Here is a 22,730-nt window from a genome sequence, read left to right on the forward strand (position 1 = left end):
CAGGGGTGGAATGGGATGGGCTTTAAGGTCCCTCCCAACCCAAACCCTTCTGTGACACTGCAGAAGCTGCACACCAGCAGCTGCCCTGCACTTTGTCACACCTCAGCCAACAGAGAATTTCACAGGCGATAAAGGGGAATTTAAAGAGATGCAAAAACCAGCAGGCAATGTAAAGCTCAATGCTGAATAGAGTTGGGGTGGGTGTAAAGGTTTGTTCACTCCTTTTTTCTTTACTATCCCCACTGAACTGATGCTGGCTGTCACCACAAGAACAGGTTAATTTTGCTTCAGGAGCTGTCCCATGGGAGGGATCAGATGCACTCAAACAGGGAGTGGCAGGAAAGAGATGGAAATCAAGCTTCCTTTCTTCCTCAGAAAAAAACCCCTATCCTAAGCAGAAAAGTTCTTAAAGTTTTAAAAATGTCTACCTCTCCCTTTGATAAAAAAAAAACCAAAAACGGGCAATTCCAGGACCCCTCCTAAACAATTCCTGTGAGATTCAGATGGGAAGGAAAAAATTAAACCCATCAGGTTTGTCAGTTCAGACAGCAATGGCAAATGCTGAAGAGCTGCTATAATTTAGCTATTAACCAACATACACACGAAGGTGCCGGAATCCAAAAAAAGCACAAGTTTTTAAGGCCCAAAAAATTAAGAAAATCCCAGCAAAAAAGGCTTGTTGCCATAACTGCACACTTCAAATAATTCCATAAGCGCAGCAGAGAAAAAAAATCCACCTATGCTTTGAAATTCAGCAGAATAGTAACATTATTCACTGTTCATGTTCTGCCTCCTCCAGTTCCACCTTTTATGGGGGGTAAGAGAACCAAAAAGCTCATTAAATTGGCCTGAAAAGAGATTACATTCTGCTTTAGCCAGTGATCCCACAGGCCAGAGCAGCTGAACTGTGGCAAGGAAATTCCTAAGCCATGGATCACTTCCACAACACACAGGAGAGTTCATATGGATTATTTAAGTACCCATAAGTCACAGATTTCCCTGTGCAAAAGTTAATCTATATGAGAAATTCCTGGGTTAAACGCAGACAAACCTTTCCTTCTCTGCTGTTTCCAAGTGCTAAAATAACAGTGCCAGAAGTGCAGAAGGAAGAGCAACAGCTCTGAATTTGAGAACAAAAAGTGGTTGATTTCCTTTCTTTCTGTAAGAATATCCCTCCAATACTAACTCCTTGACTGCCCAGGTGTGATCAAGAAAATAAGTTTATTACCAAGCTCAAGCCCCCCCAAAACATGGAAGTGCTGGGTATTGCTGATGCTACAGGAGCAGCAGGTATAACGCAGCACAGAGTCAGTCACCCCTTTCTGCTGCTCTTCACCACCTGAATTCAAACCTGGCACACAAAAATGATGGCAGGGCCCCAGTTCAATACTTACCAACTGGTGGATGCTGTCGATGGCTCGGTTGTACTTGTCACACAGTCTCTGCATGCTCTCAAAGCTGGAGGGAGAACACAGGGGCAGCTCAAAACAGGCAGGTTTGAAGGTAAAACCTTGGGATTTTCCATCCTCTTGCTTAGTAGGTATTTAGGGTTTGTTTCTCTCAGGATATGGAATTACATACACAGATTTAAGACTTTGTTTCCTTTAAATAAAATCCCCAGTAGACCAGGAGTACATGACAAGTAATATTAGTTCCTTTATTGTAAATCATACTGATAAAGTTCTGTATTCTCAGAACCTCTTCTCCATAATTTCAGCTGCACAGAAATTTAAGAGATCTGTACATTTTTCTCCTTTTTGCTGTCATCTCTCCCAATAATCAGCCCTGAGACAAGCAGATGCTTTTCCAGAAACTCACTCTGGGACTGAAAATGCAGCCAGGGCCAGGACACAGCCCAAACTATCACCCACCAGGAAAGCCTGGGGATTGCTCCATGGGCTGGCTGGGATTATGGTCAGCCCAGGCAGATACCTTAATGACACAAACTGAAAGGATTAAATCAATTCATCTCAGGCCAGGAAATAAAGGATATTCCTGGGAACATCAATTGTTACGTAATCAGACCCACAAAGCAGCAGCAAAAACAATACAAGGAGTTACAGGACTGACATCATAAACCATGGGCATTCCCAAAGCTGGGATGGGATGGGGGGACCAGGGGACATCAGAAGGGACACTTCAGTCTCTTGTGATCCTCAAGGTCACTACACTGGCCAGGACACCTCTCCCATGAGTTCTGCCCATTCCATTCCAAGCTTCCACCTGCCTGTGCCTGTTTGCACGCTGGGAAAAGCAAGAGGCTGCAGCAGGGTTTGTCTGCGTTTCCATAAACTGCTGCTCTCTCCTTCACATCCTTGGCTCAGCCCATTTGCTGCCAGTGAGTTTTTTGACAATTTTTTTCAAAGGAAGATAAAAGACTGAAAAAAACCCAAAATTCCAGTTCATTACTTCCTTGAAAAGCTGCAGGAAGGTGGTAGGGAGTGACTTTGGGGAACAGAGGGGTTTCACTTTTATTCAGCATTTCTGCCAACCACACCAATGGTCCCCAGTGAAACAAACCCAGTGAGGGTGCCAGAACCACAAAATTACAGCACTGTGAGTAATCCACAAATCCAAACTAATGGATTTTAATGACAAGGGATGCTTGACCCTGATTGCTCCTTTTGAATTTTCCAGGAGAAAGAGAGGGACTAACAAGTCTTGCAATTAAACAACTGAAAATTGAGAGAAGAGGAAGCAATACCTTAAGCAGATCCTGACAGAAGTATCCGGTGCTTGGGAGGTTTAGGTTGGATATTGAGAAGAAGTTCCTGCCCCCAAGGCTGCTGGGCACTGCCCAGGCTCCCCAGGGAATGGGCCCGGCCCCGAGGCTGCCAGAGCTGCAGGAGCGTTTGGACAGCGCTCTCAGGGATGCCCAGGCTGGGGTTGTTGGGGTGTCTGGGCAGGGCCAGGGGCTGCACTGATGATCCCCGTGGGATTCAGCTCAGGATATTCTGTGATTCTACTCAGAGCAATGCAGCTTCATCTGTAAACTTTGTTCTAACAGTTCAATCATTCTGTGGACTTGGATAAATTCAGTATTTCCCATGAAGGCAACTAAGGAGGTTTCTGTAAACTGCAGCTTGAGCATTACCTCTTTTCCCAGTCTCAGTAGAGCCAAGTCCATGCACAGAACCTCAAACCTTCCACAGACACACCACAGGTCAGGATCTGCCTCTCCCAGCCCGGAGGGGAATGTCCCATAACAGACATTCATTTAGAACAGCTCGTGGCTATGAATTCCCATGTAACTGAGGCACCTCAGAACCCCTGTACTGCCCACAACACCCCTGGGAATTTCACCTTTTAATTCAGCCCCCACCCAGCAGGAAGGGGAGGGAGGGGAAGGTGCACTTCCCACTGACAGAGCTCTGTGGTGCCCTGTTGTGAACAGGAGTTCCTGGTTACTACAGGAGCAGAAACCTCTCTGCCATTGAGATTCCCACCCTGGCCGCACTCCAAGGGCGCAGATACCGATCATTGTTTCACAGTGAGTAATTCAACGTACAGCAGAGCTGCACTTGAGCTGTGTGGAGTTTCCAATTATGTCCTTAATCCAACTGCCTTTGCCAATGTTGCTGTTACACATTTCCTACCAAAATAACTCCGGCAGAGCCTGAAGCCAGTTCTGAGAGAAAACTTCGGCTGGTAGTGTCTAAGAATAACCAGTTACACACGGGTTCACTACACCCCGTGCTGGCCTGAACTCCTGCTGGGAACAAAAACATTCCTCTCACCTTTTTGTATCATAGTCAATTAAAACATAGTTTTCCATGGCAAGCTTGAGATCTGGGATTTCTTCACAGACCCACCTGGAAGGAGAGAAGAAATAATGATGAGAGGTATTGCCAATTAAGAGTAATAAGGTCATTTGTCTCAATTCTGGGCTACTTTACATGAAGAGAGGATACTGCAGCAGCCCTGGGAGCTCACAATACTGCCAGGAATAAGGCAGACATCATGGAAAACTGCAACAGTTCACATTTGTACTGAATAAACAGCAAGATGCCTGTAGACACTGGCAGGAGCATAAAGCTTCAAAATGAGGTGATAAATGTATTCCACGTGTCTAAAATACTCAAAGTCATGGCTGATGTTAATCTAACATAAAATGCAGAAGTGCAGCATTTCCAAAGAATTCTGAGGCTGCAGGAAGCTTTGACAAAGCGAAATGTGGAGAAGACATTTCCCACAGCAGCCCAAAAACCCCGTCACCAGCCACTCAGTGCCAGGATATTCTCCTCTGGGGAGTGCCTAAACTGCTCTTAAACCTTACACACCCAACCAAACCCGATTTTTCGAAGTTCTTTTGATAAAAGACCCCTTTGATACTCTGAATGAACACAGCCCTGTATGTTGAGAAAGGGAAAGCATGTGCCCACTTGCAGTGCATCCAACAATGGCAGCTCACAGGAGAGAGCTTCACTTGTGGAATGGAGGAAGATTGATTCCCTTCAAAGGCAATTTAAAAGCCACAGAAGCTCTGCACACACTTTCCTCCACAAATATCAAATTGGAGAGCACTGTCAGCATCAAAAAGCCCCACATCACAGGACGAATTCCAAGAGGAATCGCAGAATTTCTTCCTCATGAACCTTGCTCCATTCTTCACTATTAAAATGGTGGGGAAAAAAATAATAATAATGACTAAAGAGCCAACAGTTCTGTTCCTTCTGGCTGATTCACACATGGTAAATAACGACACTGGCCAGTGAAAACCAGAACTTGGACATGTATGGCTGACTCTCCTTTGGTATCTCTCATCTCCCCTAAAAGCATCAGGGCTCTCCCTGCAAACTTTGTACTCTTAAATCACAGCAACAGGCAGTCAACAGCTGCCTACCAGCAGCTTGATCCCTGTGTCCCTTCCAGCCTGGGATATTCCATGATTCCACTGCCTGATGAGATAAAGGCTTCTTTGCATTCTCTCACCCACCACTTTCACAAGATCACTTTGCACAAGGCAAAGGCAGCACGAGAGCTTCTGACACTGAGTTCACTCCAGTCTTGCCTAAAACACAGTTGTGAAACATTATTTGACCCAACTGCTTCCTAAGACAGTTTCGCTTTGCCTCCAGCACAGAAAGCACCAACAGCTCCAGCCACCCCCTCCAGCCCAAGCTCCCTCTGAACCCCTTGGAAAGGGCCTTCTCCATCCCCACTGACAAATGATGCCACAGGATCCCAGGGCACAGGATCTTATCCCCACCAGTCCAGGCAAGCTGGCAGCAGTGTTTTGTGGCAGGGTTCTGTAGATAGGAAAGAAACTCCTTTAGGAGAAAGATTTTCAGCTCCAGCCCCATTCCACATCCTCAGCCACCCCTGACCATGGGAAATGCCCTGACTTTGTGCATGTGAGTGATGCTATCAAGCACTTGGCTCTCTCACACTCACACTGGGAGCACACAAGGCTCACTGCTACCTTTTCCTTTGCCATATGTGACCAAATTGTGAGCTCAGGGGGTTCTGCAGGTAAAACACCTCGTACCTCACCTGTATCTGCACCAGCCAAGCATTAAAACATGCTGCAGATACAGCCCTGAGCTGAGCCAAGGGCAGCCTGTAAGGATCTAAAACAGTTAACAAGAACAGCTTTGTAATGGGGATAACTCATCCCTCAGGTGTTTGGGGAATTCGTGTAGCATTTATTAAAAGTTGTTCTTTGGCAAGTCCCCCCCTAAACCTGCTGAAATAACAGCAAGTCACGTCCTGACAGCCCGTGTTGGGAAATCCTCTGACTTCCTGCTCCTCACAGTTGTCTTTCACCTTTATCCTCCCATTTTCCCCACGCTGTTTCAACTCCATCAGCAGGATTAAGAGGAATGCTACAGGGAGATCATTGCCAAACAACCCAAATGCTGCAAGATCACAGCAACAGGGGAAACAGAGAGGGTGGGCAGAGGCAAGATCAGGATGTAACACATCAAGCCAAGGATGTTTCCTTAACCTTGTTTGTCCACAGCTCAAATACGAACTGCCACAAGTGTTAAAGCTGAACACTAGCACTCATTTTTAACTCTGCTCAAAACAGAATGGAACAGGCAAGATAAAACAAAATCTATTTGGCAGGGAGCTCTGTATTGCAACAAATTCAGCTTAGAAAATAACTCAGAGCTGCTAAATGTTAACTGCTGCCCTCCTGCGTGTCCTGGCTCCAGACACCCCTTCCCAGAGCTGCAGTGAGGCACAGGAAGGGTCCCAGCCAGGCTGCACCAGCACTTACCGAATTGTCTCAATAATTTCATGAGCAGCATCGTGGTGTTTGTCCTGAAATAAAATTTTAAAAAAAGACACATCAGGTGCTGTTTGTCAGGAGTGTACAGGAATCACAGTATTTTTAAGGATACAGGTGCCAAGCATACTGGGAAAGGAGTCTTTGAATTCCACCCATTAAAGCCATCAAAATGAGCCCTCTAAGAAAAAACAAGGCTTAAGGAAATAATTTTTTCAAGTGTTTCTGGTTGACATGAAGGAACTGTCGTTCTCCTTATTTCTTTGTCATTCCCTGCAGTCAGGGACTGCGTGGCTGGGGATGATGTGAGCGAAGCCTTTGGGGATTGTTGGGATGCAGCAGGTACTCGACTGCAAGCTCCCAATGAACAGCTGATTCCCTTGGCCCAGCAGCTGGCACAGGCTCCCAGCTCCAGATGGGCAGAGAGATTCTAGCACAGGGAATGGCTTTCTGAAATAAAGCATCCAATAAACAGTGGGAGCGGATGTCAGAGCAGGAAAAACACCCTCAGAGCACACAGAGAAAGGCCAGGATATGCAGCCCTGCTCATGAACAGAAACCCAAAACACACCAAACCTTGAGCATCACACATCCACACCAGGGTGAGACACACAGGTTTGCTGATTCCATTTGGGAGTTTAACTCAGGAGCAACAGAAGCACAAGTGGGTTTAGCAAGTTATTACAAATTCATCCTTAAAAAAGCCCTTGGAGCTGCATTTATATGCACCATTCTACCAAAAAAATTCTATTTTAGGGAAGCCACAGGAGTTCCTTACACACATGGTTGTATCCAGCTTGTGAAGCCTTAGTTACCAGAGTCCATCTGCACAAAGCTGGGGTTATATTTTGACATTTGCTTCTGGAAGTGGCTTTGACCTTTTAATTAGGATTCTCATTTCTAGGGCCTGTCCAGAGTTACAAGTGCAAAGGCTCCCTCAAATCATTTCCCTTGCCTTGTGCTGCAGAAATGTCATTTCTGTAGAGCTATCAGGGGAAATTCTGTAGCAAAGGGCAGGGCCAGGTAACAAAGCAGAGCACTAGGGGCAGGGGAAGGAAGCGAAGAAGGAAACCACTGATGGTTGATGACAGAAAGTGGCTGGATTATCTCATTTTCAAGACATGGAAAGACATGATCTGAGTCAAATGGCAGCATTTTCCATCAGTATCTCAGCTTTCCTATTTTCAGGAGGAAACACATTTTCCCCTTGTATAACCAGTTCATGCACTTGGGATCAGCCAGGCCTGCAAACGTTCTCATTCCAAGAAATTTGTACACAGCCCTTTGGATACCTGGTTAAATATCTCAGGACAGACAGACAGGCAAGAATTTCTGAGGTCTGTCATCCTTCCATTGCCTTAAAGGGGCTTATAAACAGGAGGGAGAAGAAATTTTAATAGGTGGAGTCAGTGACAGGACATGGGAGAATGGCTTCCCAGTGCCAGAAGGCAGGGATAGATGGGATTTTGGGACGGAATTGTTCCCTGGGAGGGTGGGCAGGCCCTGGCACAGGGTGCCCAGAGCAGCTGGGGCTGCCCCTGGATCCCTGGCAGTGCCCAAGGCCAGGCTGGACATTGGGGCTTGGAGCAACCTGGGACGGTGGGAGATGGAACTAAGCAATATTTAAGGTCCTTTCCAACCCAAACCAGTCCAGGATCCTGCACTACAGCTATGAGACACATTATTTTACAAGAAAAAGCTCTTCTTTTCAGATGACAAAAAGTTAACCCCAAATCTAGAAGTCACACTAAGCTTAGAAGACTAAGCCAAGAAAACCAAATTATTCCAGTTACAGCATGGAGAAGGAAAACCAGCCAACAACAGTAGCCAGGACACTTGGGATGGAACACACAGAGCCTGGAAACTGAGCATTGCCTTGGCCACATTTAACAACTCGCTGCTGCCACACGAGCACCCCAAACATCACAGAACAGATCTGGGGCTGTTTCCTCCAGTCTCCTGGGCTGGGACAGCCCAAACCCTACAGAAAACAGCAGCATCCATAAACAGTCTCCCAGGAATGTCAGGTAATTTTTCTGCTAAATCTTGGCCTAGAAACCAGGGAAGCAACCAAACTAAAACCTGCTCCTGCCTCTCAGTGCACAAATAAAAGAGAGTGTGTTCTCTCCTCTCTTCTCTGTGCACTGAAAGGAGGGCACAAGCAGGGAGGAAAACTTCTCTTTCTTCTCATTTCTTATCTGCCAAGTGTAAGAATAACCCCGGACAGCAGCTCATCCATAAACATCCCCCAGAAATGTTCACGTTTCACTCCATGCAGAATTATCCCAGCAGAGCTCCCCTGGGCTGATCCAGCTCTCCCAATAAACTGTGTTCCTGCGGAGTCAGAATTTGCTTTATCAACATAAGCACATTATACTGGAAAACTGAATTCAGGCTTATTCTGCCATAACCATTTCCTGGGAGGAAGTTCCATTCCCCACTGCTGGGGCTGGGCACTGGCACTGTGAGCAGAGCACATGAGAGACTCCTTGTCCTACAGGCCTTCGTGGAAACACCCCCATAAGTGACAAAAATTGCCTAATTAACAGATTCTTTTGTCATGGGTTAAAAAGTAAAAAAGTAAATTTAAAAAATAATAATAATAAATCACAATTGACATCTACAACTACAGATCAGCTGATTTAAGTGACTTTGCACAACCTCACGTGGAAACTCCAGGCAGAAGGGGCCTTTGAGCTTAGTTTGTGACATTGACTAGGAATAATGAAATCCAAACCAGTTCCACATCTACTGCTGCTGAACTTCCCATGCTGAAACACTTCCCAAGCTCACTTTGCTCTCTAACAGACTTTGGCTGAGCAGAGAAGCTCCCAAGGTCTCAGTCAAGTCTTGCAAACAAAATCCAGTAAGATCTCATGCATTTCTTCAAAGCAGAGCTGGCTGTGGAAGATTGAGGGAAGCAGGGAAACAGATCTGAAGGGAATACAGAGCAGCTTCCCTTTTCTTAGAGAAACTTCCGGCCCCATTTCATCATTAGGGTTGTATGATTTAATCAGAAAAGACACTGAGCAGCAGCAGGTATCACATCTGTGTTCAGGTTACAGCCCTGATGGGGAGTCTGAGGCAACCAAAAGGCAAATGGAATAGAAATCCCCCAAATCCTCACCCAGCTCCAGCCTCTGCCATGGGCCTTCTAAACCCCCCAGATTCCTGATCCTGCTCCAGCCAACCTCTGCCATCAGCCTTCCAAACTTCCCAGTTTCCTGGCCCTGCTCCAGCCTCTGCCACCAGCATCCCAAGCAGATGCAGTGGTTCAGGTGAGCCACACAGCAGAGCTCGGAGCAGCAGTTTTAACCCGGATCCCTCACAGCCCAGGGGATGAACACTGAATCCAGCAGCTTGGGAAGATGGATGGTGATTCCTGATGGCTCTGCTGCAGCACCAGCAGCCTGACCAACCTCACCCTGCTCAACCAACAGCCAACCCTGCACCCCCAAAGGTGCCCTGAAGCTTCTCCAATTCAGCCATGGCTTTGAGTTTGGGTTTTTTGGCTCAGTTCAGGTGTTTTATATTATTTTTCCCAGCAGCAGTGCCCATGACTCAGGTTGCAGGCAGGCTGTGCTCGTGTGTCGTGCTGGACTGTGACACCCACAGGGCTTTGGCAGTGGCACCTCCTGGGGAAGAGCCTCCCACAGACTCCATCAATCCTGGAATCCCACGTGCAGAAGCCTTTTGGCCGAGGCTCAAGCAGCCTCTGTGTTCTGTTCCCAGTCACAAGATGATGGCACCACGGTGCTCTCTGTCACAAAGAGCAGCTCCTTTCACCCTCCTCGTGCTCCAGGCTGCTCTCCCTCCCTCCTCCCTGCTCTGGAGGGGATGGAGCACACTACGTGCTGCTCCTGGCCTGGATGTACTTTCCAATGTTCCTGTATTTATGTCATCTGAGAGGCCCTTGGAATCTTCTGAGCCACATAAATGGAAGCTTTTCACAATCACCCTTATCTCTTTAATGTGGAAAGTATTTAAAGTAAAGAGTTACAGTCTGCAGTAATTTTTGAGACTGCCCAAAGCTCTTCTCAACAAGTTTTAAACAAACCCAACCTAAACACACATTGAGTTGTTGCAGCCAACCCTCTCCAGCTGAACTTTCAGAGTTCTGGTCTTCAACCTAAACGCTGAATTTTAAATTGAAACGTGAGTTCTCAGAGAAAGTTCAATCGTTTTTGCCAAGATATTTCATTGGAAAAAGTAACAGAAAGAAAGCAGACACTTTCTCAAAAGTCACTTCAAAGAGAATCCAACATTCTATGGAAAACAGTGGAGCACAGTTCCAGCCAGCAGGACTCAACAGCTTCATAGTTCTGATTCTTACAACAGGTTTCTTCATCCACATGTTCCTACACCTCTGAGCACAGGAGTTTGGAGCCAGCAACACCCCACTGCTGTAACTCTGAGCACACCAGTGGCCCCAGCACACACAGCTCCTGTCCCACAAACACAGGGCTGCGTCCTCCTACAGACACCAACTCCTGTCACCCTTCAGGCCATGGAGGTTGGACCACAGAGCAAATTTTAAGAGTTCAATCTTTTCCTTCACCTCCTCATAAAAAAGACCTTCTGTATCTTGCAGATACGAGAAGCCCTAATATGTGATTTAAAAGCCAAATAAGACACTGCCCAAAAGCTCCTTCCAAATATCTATGTTGAAGCAATCATTATCCTTTTCTATAATCACACTCTTTTGTTTGTTAACTCAAATTTAAAAATCACCAATATGAGCAGAATTCAGGTGCTGGGCACTGCCCAGGCTCCCCAGGGAATGGGCCCGGCCCCGAGGCTGCCAGAGCTGCAGGAGCGTTTGGACAGCGCTCTCAGGGATGCCCAGGCTAGGGTTGTTGGGGTGTCTGTGCAGGGCCAGGGGCTGCACTGATAATCCTGGTGGTTCCCTTCCACCTGAGGTTATTCCAGGACTCAGCAGCGCTCACAGCTCTTACTCTGCCACCGGGGTGAGAAAACTAAAGCAGCCCCAATAGCACACATTATAAATACAGAGACCACGGTGTGTATGACAGGATCAGCAGCAGCCACAGCTCAGTTATCTGTGCACAACTTTGTTCTACAAAGCACCAAATTCCTAATAAAAGCAGCTAAATCAGCCATTTCTACAGAACAGTCTACAAGAGCAAGGTCAGGTATAAATTAGTTTGCAACATTTTTGCCACAAGCTGGCTGTTGGAAAGGTTTGTAATTCCCCCTGAACACAAAGCCCTACACTCCTCCTCCAGGTGTGGCTGCTTTGGTTGCATCAATTTTTCAAGTTAACATCCCTTAACATACTTAAATGGCAAGATTTTGATTAATTCTGTGTTCCAGTACCATATCCCAGACTCCTGGGTGTGTTTGTACAGGACAGTTATCCCTCAGTGCAACAATCCATAGTCCAAAGTGAATCTATAACCTAAAGGAACAGTTTTAAATGTTCTGATTTCCATCCTCAAACGCAAAGAACTTGTTCAGTTAAACTGGGCAGCCAGCACTGCCTGGAGCAAGAAACACCACCCCAGAGCCCTTCCAAATTTGCATCTTTTTTTTTATTTGGGTTCTTCTTATGAAACTGTGCTTAGCCTTGAGGTAAGCCTAAGTTGGAGCTTGGGGGTGAACACCGTATTTTTCTAAACTTCATCTCACCACATGTCAAGTTAGGCCTCATCCAGACTGGACAGGGCTTGGAGCAACCTGGGATGGTGGAAGGTGTCCCTGCCCATGGCAGGGGGTGCAACTGGATGAATTTATGGTCCCTTCCAACCCATATCTGGGATTTCATGATCCTATGAAAGTGGGATCTTTGTGAGATCTGATCGTCTACACAGTAAAAAGGTAGCCCAAAAAGCCTGCAGACCTGAGCAGCAAACAAATGGTTTCAAAACCTGGATAAGTTCTTGCAAGAAAAAAAGGAACTACAGCTCAGGCCCCCTCAATCTTTCACTCTCCCAGCACCACACACAAACCTTTACAACCCCTTACCTCCTGTTCATAGGAACATTTCTGGGCATAGCCCAGACTAAACTGTCCCCCACCAAAGCAACCCCTGCCCTTTCAGAGACAGTTCTGACACACCAGGACCACGCTTCCTCCCCCAAAAACAGGCCAGGTGACCAAAGCAGCTCTTCAGAAGTGTGAAAAGCAGCTGTGGTCACGCAGGGGCAGAGCAGGAGGGACAGATCTCCTACAGCTTTCCCCTGTCCAGCAGATGTGTGAAAACCAAAGCTGAAACAAGCCGGTTACAAATAAATCAATGGCAACACTTGTGTACCTTTTAATGACCCTGTCTAGATACATTTCCAGCTCTCCAATGGAACACCAGCTCCTCCCAAGTCCTGAACACGGACACCACTCATGGATTAACAGAAGTCATTTGGATTTGCCAAATTCTGATCTCCATACGACCCGTTTAACTCGCAAAACAAAAGAGGTCAGTCCCACTAGCCCCTGGGTTTAAACAACAGCTTGGTTGCCTGCAGTGGCAGCTCTCTCTCCCCAGGCAGCAGTCCATAAATCCAAAGGAGAGGATGTTACAGCTGCAGACAAGATGGTTAGCAGAGATCAAAAAGATGGATTAGGAAAAGCCAATCAATCTTGCAGAAGGCTGGTGGGACAAGTGCCTCTTTCAAGCCCCTCGCTTCCCTCCATCTGGGAAGGATGATAAGGGTTTCTCTGGACACCAGGAAAGGCAACGTGAGCCACTGCAGCTGCAGCTTCCCTGGCAGCCAGGAAAGAACCAGCATTCTGCGTGGCACACAGATGCCCTCACAAACCAGGGACTTTAGCCTCTCAGAAGCTTGTGCTCCTCCTCCCACAGGGTTAATTTCACTTAGCCCACCTAGAGAGACCCACCAGCACAGTCCCCCTGTCCAGAGCACATCCACAGCCAACACACCTGAACACAGGAGTCACAGGAGTCAGTGAAAAGCCAAAGCCAAAGCACTTCCAGCTGCTGCAGCAGCCAGGAGCTGCTCAATAAAGGGAGGATCTCGGGCTCCATGTCCTGCCAGCTCTGCCTTCCATCACTTTGCATTTTAAGGAGTTTTCCTTGTGTTCAAATGCCAGTTAAACCTTGAGTAAGGGAAAGGGAAAGCCTGCTCCATGCAGTATTCCATACTGGATAGCAAGACTCAGTTTAATATTACCAGATTTTATCCCAAATCAAGACTGTGCCATTTTAGCTTCCATAGCAACAACCAAAGCACAAGTTTTCTTACCAAGAGAGACAAGGACCAAAAGTCTCCTCTGAACCACCCAATTACTGTCATTCCCTTAATCAAGAAAGCACAAGGACATTCACAAGAATACATTTATATTAGAATGTATAAAAAGAGATGTCCTGCAGAGAACACCTTGTGTCCATACTTTTCCTCCCAGTTTCAGAGAAGTAAAGACAAAGGAAGGAAGAGCTCCCAAGACTGCATTTGGAAGTCCATCTCCCACACAGCAGGAGGCAGCTTCAGTAGTTTCTAAGTTACTGCCACACAAAACCAAATGGAAACCATGGTGGTCACTATGGCCTCCTTAACGGCTTCATAAGGACATTTAAACAAAAGAAAAGGTTGGCCCAAGATCCAAAATAAACTAACAAAGGAAATAAGCATTGGAAAAGAAGATCCAAACTGCTCTGGATAATCATTTAGCAACAGGGATTGCACTTCCACTGCCGCTACTTCAGCCACAGTAAGACGGGTTTGCCTTTCCACACAGCAATTCCAACTGTTGCTACGGACACTGCACAGATGCAGGAGGGAATGGTTCCCCTGGTACGTGCGAAGGGGCTGTGTAAATCCATTAACATGCAGTCTGCCTGCAGGAGTGTTACAGGCACACAGGACAGTCACGGCAGGATGAGCTTCCCCAGCTAAGCCAGACAAAAGAAGTAATTCTACTATGCAAAAAAACGCCAGTTAAAAATAATGTTGATGTTTGAATATATCGGGGAATGCAACTACTTTGGTAAAACAGCAATTCACTGGTGTGTCCTTCTGCCCTCCCAGGCGAGTTTTAGGCAGTGACACACCCTGCCCACACCAGGGCAGCTGGAGGCAGTGGGCAGGTGCTGCGGTGATCCCATGCGCACGTGCACAAGAACCCAGGACTGCTTCTTGTGGGACAGAGGGAACTGCTGGGCTTTCACTCCCTGGAGCAGAGGAAGCCAGCCCTGCCACCATTTCACAGACAGTTTAACCCCATCCAGCCACCTGCCCTGTCACCACTTCCCCAAAAGTCACCTCTTGCTTGCACACAGCAAAGGGAGGAGAGGCCTCAGCTAAAACTAAACCCGTGTGGAGTTTTGGCTCAGTTCCCTTCCAACCAGACCAGTTCACAAACACTGTTCCAAGGGTGAGGGCAGCTCAGGCACAAGCGGGCAGAGATGACAAGAGTCATTTCTACCTGCAGATGTTCCAGCTGCAAACCTGCACCTCCCCAGGGACCACGGCCTGTGCTAGCAGGGGAACACCCCACCCGTGCAGGTACAAGGGAGCACAAGACACCTCTGATCACCCACACTGCCAGAAACAAACCTTCACATGGAACCCAAGGGAAGAAATGAACACAGAGTCCCAAAATCCCTGGTGCTGGAAGCAGCCACCGTGTCCTTCTCGAGCCCAGGGTCTTCCCACACCCTCGGTGGGTGCTGGAAGGAAGCTCATGGCACAACCTGAGCCCTGTCTCCTGCAGGGAAAACTGGTGAGACAACAACAGCTTAAAGAACCGCTTTATATTCTGTAAAGACAACTCAGTCTTGGACAGCTCAGAAATTCTGCTCCCATTAAAGACGCATAAATATTCCACATAACAGAAGTCAGCAATAAAACCTTGTACTTGTTCTGAAGCCCACTGGGCTCCTAAAGAAAGGTGCTTTCTTAGGTACAAAAAAACCCCAATAGATATGGGTTTTCCTTCAGAAGCTTCAACTTGTGGAGCAGAGCAGTTGTTCAGTGGAGGTTCTGAACAGCAGACATCAACTTCCAGCCACCAACCATTTCCACGAGCTTTTAAAGACTTTTAAATGACCCTACAATATTACAATGTATTCTTCACAGAATACAGAATTACAAATGACTGTTTGCTGTTGTGAGCAGGGATAGAAGCCAAGGTAAGATCCACAAAGACTCCAAGCCCAGCTCCAGAGGGTCAAGAGGCCACCCTGAGCCAGTACCTGATCTCCCAGGTCTTGTTGCCAACAGATACGGGAACCAGAGGGAACCACCTGCAACCCAGTGGGAATCCAGCTGAGGAATGGAAGAGAAGCCTCAAAAGCTCACAGTTGTTAAAATTTTACAAGTGTCAAAATTAATAATATTGCTGAGCTCCAAGAAGTAAATGACACATTAATGCCAAAACCTCAGGAAACTGCCCTTTACAGTACACAGAAAATAACAAAGAAACAGTATTAAAACCCATCAAATTTTTACTAAGAAACTTATTCAGAACTTTCTGTAATGTTTGGTTTGGCTAAGTTTTCCAATGTTTCATTTATCTTAGATTTTTCATCCAACACTACAAAGTTCTTTCAGCAAATTTTTAGAAAACTCTCATTCACTCATGAAATGAAACAAACCAAAATACTCTGAACAGGAACTTTTTCGTTACTCACAGATCTGCTCTGATCTACGAAACCATCATTTCCTGCTGTAAAATATACTCACCCTCTTCCTATGCTCTAAAAATAGTCCCTACTTTATTTGATAGCTATAGCAGCATGTGGCCAACTTTCCTATTCAGTTTTATTTCTTGTTCCTCTTCAGAGTTAGTTTTGTCTTTAATAATTACCATGAAAGTAAATATGTTCACAATTCCTAACATTAAACTTTCCTCCTTCTGTGGATCCTTCTGTTAGGAAGGAGAAAATAATTAAAGTAAAAATATGTTGAGACACTTTATGATTATCAATCTGTGACAAAAGACACTATAAGGGACAAAAGAAATTCACCCCACCTCTGGTCCTTGTGTTGATCATTATAGTGCAGAACTTTAATCAAACAGTTAAAGGTTAACTCAAAGCAGGAAGAAAAAAAGCAAGTCAATGTGAAAGGGGGAAAAGAAAGAAGGAAGAGTACAAAAGTAGACATATGGATGTCTGGGGAGAAGGGTGATTAAATCCCCCATAAATCTCACATACCAAGAGGTAAGATATTTTGCCTAAATTCCCAGAGGCAACACAATTCAGTCCCGTATCTGAGACTTGAAAGGATAATCATCTCCATATATAATAAGGCTGCCACGAAGGACAAGAGCTGGAGCTGCATGTGGGGGCATGGATTTCCCCTAGCACACTGAAAGCTTTCAGTGCTGTGTCCAACTGGAGCTGATGGGTGAATTTTTAGGTAGATAAATTTGAATTGCCTGAGACGGAACTTTGGCTGGGACAGGAACATTAATCCTCACTCATCTGCTGATGAATGAAAGGGGGAAAACGAGCAATCTTGGACAGCTACTCTGTCTTTCAACAGTTCCCTTTCAGATAAATCAGTTACATTTAAAAAAATAAATACTAGTGGGGTCTTAAGATGCAAGACAAGAGACCAACTTTCACTTTTCTTACAGAAATACTGGGGAAAAAATGTCTGTTAACTGAACTCATGATTTATCTTGTATCCAACGGGTCAGAGCTTGGAACAAAAGGAGTCTGAGAACTGAACAAGCACCGATTGTCACTCAGGGCAAGTTCTACTTCAAAGGGTAAAGCCCAGAAGGAAACTGCTCTTCTGTGCTGCCCACGTGCTGCACAATTAACGCCGTAGGGCTCACCTGCCCCCCAAGAGCACATCCCTGAGTCCCCCTGGCACTGGGGAAAAGGACAGAAAAAAATGATCTAACTGCGCCAACTCTGTGATCTGCTGGGCAGTAGAGAAACCCAAGTGCTTTTGAAATGACGGAGTCAGTATTTCCCAGTTTTACGCTGCTCTCTCTCCCCACTCCAGGTGGTTTTACAACCGGGGAGGGCAGGCAGAGAGAGAGGTGCTGAGAAATCGGAACTGTGCTGAGTTTTCAAACCTTTCCCTCACCAGAGAAGCTTCTCTAAGTGATTAGTCATCCTCACAAGCATTTCCCAACAAGCTGCATCAACACCAGCGGGGGGGAAAACCCCCGAACTCAGCCTCGGCTGCCGAATTTCTGGGCGATTACTCAGGGGGTGAGGAGGTTTTTGCCTGGCAAAGGCAGAGCAACAGTTTCCTCCTCTGCCTCCTTTGTAGGGCCGCCTGCCCCGGGCAGGCCCTGACTCACATTTCACAGAGCGGGGCGGGGGGGCCGCCTCTGAAAACACTGCAACGTTTTTTTCCAGCCCAGATATTTCCAGCGATCCCGTTCCCAGAGCCGCCCCACACACAGCTCCACAGGCAGCAAGGCTCCCACCCGCGCAGGGAGGATCAGGGGGGCTTCACCTTCCCCCTCCAGCACGGCCTGATCCTAGGAAAAAGCCGGGAGCACGTGCAAAACGTGTTTTCCATCAGCTCATCCCACAGGAGAGCAGTGGGGTATGGAATAAGGACGGGATGGATCTGTGGCCGAGGGCAGGATGCACAGGACCACCCTCAGCAGCAGGGCAGCTCCAGCCCCAAGCGAACAATTTAGCTCCTATTTAGGGCCTTCTCAAATTCATCTACGGCACCGTTCTATGGCACCCAATGCTCCCACACCTGCCTCGCTGCCTGGGAAGTCAAAGCCAGGCATCGCAGAAGCTCTTCCCGGGAAAGCTGAGTGACACTCATAAAAAAAAGAGGATTAAACTCTCAGACAAGGTTTGTTATTCATCTCCACCGTTGATCTTTAATTCCAAAGGTGACAATCCCCACGGGGCTGTGATTTTCATTAACACTCCCTGCCCTTGAGGTCTCCCTGCACAGCACATTCCTTTGGTGACAGAATGGTATCAGCTCGATCACGACAGTAGAGAGAGAGAAAAAAAACCAAAACCCACACTCTGCACCCTCCCACCTGAACAAAATCCAGTAGTAAGAAGCTTGTATCCCATTACTCCCAGTAGCAGTCACACACACCTCCAGGTGCAGGGTGATGCTCTGACAACACTCAATTAGAAAATGAGAATTTTCTTGCCATCACAGCTGAGTGGAAAGTCAGCAGCAACGAGGAGGAACACAGACAAATAAATTAATTTTTCAAGCCAGACTTCTCATCACAGGTGCTTATTTGGAGGTTTAAGCTCCAGCAGCTCAGGGCAGAGGCACCTCACCCTGTAAAGATGTGCACAGCGGCACAACCAGGACTGTCCCCTCCTGGGACAGAGTCAAAGTCTGGAAGAAGAGAATAAAATTGGTAGATGACAAAAAATGGTGTTACCATGTGGTAACTAGGGCAGAAGAAAAATTCTTGGCTGTGAAGGTGGGGAGGCCCTGGCACAAGGTGCCCAGAGCAGCTGCGGCTTCCCCATCCCTGGAAGTGTCCAAGGCCAGGTTGGATGGGGCTTGGAGCAGCCTGAGATAGTGGAAGGGGGTGGGACTGGATGGGCTTTAAGGTCCCTTCCAAGCCAAACCATTCCATGATTCCGTGATCCTATACCCGGAGCACAACCCTACTGGAATGCCCAGGGGCTGCAGGAGGAGTTCCCAGGTGCTGTCACAACTCAAGCCCCTGGCCCATACAAGTCAAAGGGGGAGAGGGGAACACAACCCACAACAACCTGACACACATGGATGCTTGCAGCCACCTTCCATGGGAATGCCACCCAGCAGGGGACAGAGCAACACAGGCAGATGTCGAATTCTGAAAGTGGAAAGGACTGGGACCCTATTGAACGTGACAGGCAGCAAGTCCTCACAGGCAGTGGGGTGAAGGACACGGTGGCACAACAGCCCTGCACAAGCAGGCCCTCCCTCAGCACCTGGCTGTGCCTCCTGTCCCCGCTCAGCCCTGACACCGTGATCACTCTGCCAACCCCAGCAGTGCAAGCCTTGAGGAGAGGAGATGAAAGAAGCAGTGTCCCGTCTTTGACAGACTGCAAACAGGCTTTTCCACATTCAACAACTCTTACGCTGCAATAGGGTGCAGTCCAGCAAACATCGATTTTGGGGACAGTTATTGGCCTCAGCAGCTCTGAACTTCCTGTTGCTTCAGCTCCCTGCGCAAGCAATCCCTCTCTGGTGCCACAGATACATCAGCAGAACCCTGCCAGACCAGACTGTAGGGCTGATCCACCCCACAACACTCCCACCCCTTTCTCCCTCCTGCACACACAACAGCCTGCGACTCTTAAGCAGGAATTTGTCAGGAGTTCAAAGTACAACCTGAGACACCTCACAGATCAGGCAGAGCTTATTGTGGTAAAATGAAAAACCTCCGCATTTAAACCTAATCCATATTCAAATTTAACTATAGTAAAAGAGACAAGAGAATGAATCATTTTAAGAAAAATTCTAGGGGAAGAAAACCTAAATACCTGCAAGTCTTAAAACTACACAAGGGGACTTCAACCCTTGTACCCTTCAGATCTAAGTAATGAGTACCAAGTTATGCTCAGCAATACTTGAAGTATGACTGAAAATGCCATCCTCCACCAGCAGTAGCCTGTTTAAGACCAGTTAGATCCATTAACTCCAGTCTCTCACCCAAATACTTCCTTTATCCAGGCCTGTATCTTTCCTAGTATCAAAATTAAAATTTTAACACCGTATCCCTGGTCTCTTGACTACCTGGCACGGGCAAAAAGTGGGGCAGGTACGTGGGAGCCGACGAGTTAACCAGCACACAAAAGAGCACACTCACTTCAGCTCTGATTAAGCGGGGCAGTCACAAAAACAGAGGTCAACATCAGAAAATATTTTGTGAGTCATGAGGAGAGATTACTCACCATGCACTATTCAACTTACTCATCACAGTGTGGCACGGCCAGCACGGCTCACCACGGCTTCATTAGGGCACCGTGGCCTTTCCTTTGAGGCGGCGGAAGGCGGGGGAAGGAGCCGCACTTTCAGTTTTGTGTGGAAGCCAGTGGGAGGCTGGAGCTGCACCACCGCCGCCGCTCTCTCTCCTCCCACGGCCCTAATTAGACTCGGAGGGAAATACATGTTTCACATCAGCCTCCCCGGCTCTTTTAGCATCCCAACAAGCATCGGGTTGTCAGCCGGGCTATTATCCGGACTCAGCAGTCTGGAGAGACCCCACTTTTCCTATTATACACGAAATAAGCAGCAGCGCAGCAATAAAGAGCCACGGTGTTAATTCAGGCGTCCATTAATAGGAGAGACCAGCCTTCTACGCAGCAACACCGACGCCGCTAATTTAAGATGTAGTAAGAGCATAAAAATAGCCAGGTTACTCAAGGCAGGGTTACATCACACCACGGAGCCCGGGCACGCAGCAGGTTCACACTACAGAGCCTCGGATGTTGGGAAAGATGACTCCCTGGCACTGCTGCTGCTCTCACCAAAAATAACCAGCCAGGACCGTGAGCTTCCCTTCCCCTTTCCCTCCAGGTCTCCTCGGAAAACACATCTCACAGCGTACAACAGGAAGCAACCAGAACGCCGCTAAATAAAACTCCTTGAAGCGTGGTGTGCTTTTTTTTTTCCCCTGCCCTCAGCTATCCCACCTTGCTTCCTCGGAACCACGAGCGGTGAAACTAAGAAATGTTCTGCTTACGTCAAGGCGAGCCGAGCTCTCCCGGCAGCTCGGGGCCGCGCCAGCGCGGGGAAAGCGCGGCTGCAGTTCAGCAGAGCACGATGTCAGCAGGCCAAGCGCTGCCACGGACACAGGGATTTGTTTGCAGAGCCCCAGGGTTCAGCCGGAGCCGCGGCCAGCGCCGGGGCGTGCGTGTGTGCGGGCACGCTGTGGCCGCTGCCGCGCTCCGCTGCCCGGAGCTGCGGGGCGCGATGCTGCTCGGCCCCAGGTGAAACGTCCACTCGGGAATGACTGTGGAGAAGCTGGCAATGCCAAGCGGACCGTTTAATGGCAGGATGTTTGGGGTTTGTGGTATTTCTCAGCACACGGGGATCACACCCCCACCACCATCCGCAGCATTTCTGATTAACTGAGAAGAAATTCTATTTATTCTGCCATTTTCAAAAACAGCTGCTCAAGTTTTCCCAAAGCAACTAAATCCCTACTTCCCATGCTGCAAAACACACGTTTCACCCCTAAAATAAAGGGCGGGGGGTTCGGTTTTTCGGTTTTTAAGCCTGTAGGAATCTTTGTGAACAGACATAAAACCATCCCTCCATCCCAGATTAATCCCTATCCCGCGTAATCTTTAACCTCCGCTTCACACAACCCGCTCGGGGAGCGGGGTGGAGGCGGGGGGGAACACGAGTTAATATTTGGCGAGGAAAAACGAACCCGGTCATCGCTTGTACTTTCAGTTTCTGACAATTTGAGCAGAGCGCGCGCCCGCCAACACTGACAGAGCTGCCCAAACAGGAAAGGCTGCGTTTAACCAGTGTGTGCTGGGAGACACGCCGGGAGCCGCACGCCAGCCTGCATGGAGGATGTTTTGGAAAGGCACGGCTAGAGCAGCAGCCCCAAAAGGCAGGCGGCAGATAGGAGCAGGCAGCAGTCTCCCCCTGCCACGAGCGATATATTGCTAATCGCTCACACACAAGCGATTGCCAAAGCGAGCAACAACATCAGCAGTATCAGCTGCCCCAGCCTGTTCGTCCCAGCGTGTTCTCGCCGGGAAGCGGCTCACGTACAACAGCACAGCCTGGAACGCAGGAATAATCAACAGTGCCTGCGCCAAGTAAACATATAGAGAGAGGTTTTGCCTTTGCAAACTGTGCTCCGAGGGGCTACGCGCAGTTAGGGAGAGAAATTGCTCAAGGGTTGATAGGAAGCCTACACACATCCAAAAATACCCTTCCCGGAGCCTTTCGCCTCTCGTGGGATTGTCACTAATTTGAACATGGACATTGTTATCAAGGTCACACATCGCTCGCCCGGGCTCGGGAGAAAGTCAGGCAAGTTAAGGAAAAACGCCGCTCGGTAGCTAAGCAAGGACAAGTGACATTTTATTTGGAAGCACGAGGATTGCGGCTGGCTTGAATTCTGCTCGGGATAAATAAAAGGGGAGCTCCAAGGGCACGGCTGGAGGGGAACTGGCAGCAGCCCCACGACACCAGCGCTGCCTCCAGACCCACAACTGCCGCTGGCCACCGTTTATTCCCACTCTGCGGCTGGTCCTGGGGGTCCCCACGACCACCCGAGGCCATCCATAATTTAAGAGCTATTCCCCCATCCAGAATCCCTGGATTCCACCCCGCTCGCAGCAGCAGCACCGGTTATTAACCGGTTACACGAGCCCAGCGCGAGGAAAACACGAAAACTTTTCATTAACCAGTCCTCCTCCTCCCCGCCCTTCGGTTTAGTCAACCAATTATAAAATGAAATAGGGGATTTGACTTCCAAGCAGGCAGCAGCGGCACCCGGGGCCGGGGCTCTGGGGGGGTTCCCGCACGGGGGGCGATCATCCCGATGGATCCCGGGAAGGGCCGGCGCTGAGGGATCGCCCGGCGGGTGCCAGGGCCAGGGCAGGGCC

At 48.1% G+C, this 22,730-nt stretch overlaps 1 protein-coding gene across 5 annotated transcripts in view; it reads right to left on the minus strand.

Moving 5' to 3' along the window:
* DOT1L (DOT1 like histone lysine methyltransferase) overlaps nt 1-20,154 on the minus strand; it is a 73,909-nt gene extending 53,755 nt beyond the window's left edge. For 3 of the 5 annotated variants that reach the window (XR_001863592.1, XM_017739148.1, XM_017739133.1), the window contains exons 1-4: nt 20,052-20,153; nt 6,224-6,267; nt 3,738-3,812; nt 1,395-1,458 (exon numbers count right to left, since the gene is read on the minus strand). Coding sequence is in view for 4 of the 5 variants with exons in the window: in XM_017739148.1 (XP_017594637.1) it covers nt 1,395-1,458; nt 3,738-3,812; nt 6,224-6,267; nt 20,052-20,054 (186 nt within the window). In the remaining variant the exon portion in view is untranslated. Of the gene's footprint in view, nt 1-1,394; nt 1,459-3,737; nt 3,813-6,223; nt 6,268-20,051 lie in introns of all 5 variants that reach the window. The other 2 variants (XM_017739143.1, XM_017739154.1) reach the window with 2 other exon arrangements.
* Between the last annotated feature and the right edge of the window lie 2,576 nt (nt 20,155-22,730).

This window comes from Corvus brachyrhynchos, unplaced genomic scaffold, assembly GCF_000691975.1.
Source record: "Corvus brachyrhynchos isolate BGI_N302 unplaced genomic scaffold, ASM69197v1 scaffold130, whole genome shotgun sequence".
Classification (NCBI taxonomy): Eukaryota; Metazoa; Chordata; class Aves; order Passeriformes; family Corvidae; genus Corvus; species Corvus brachyrhynchos.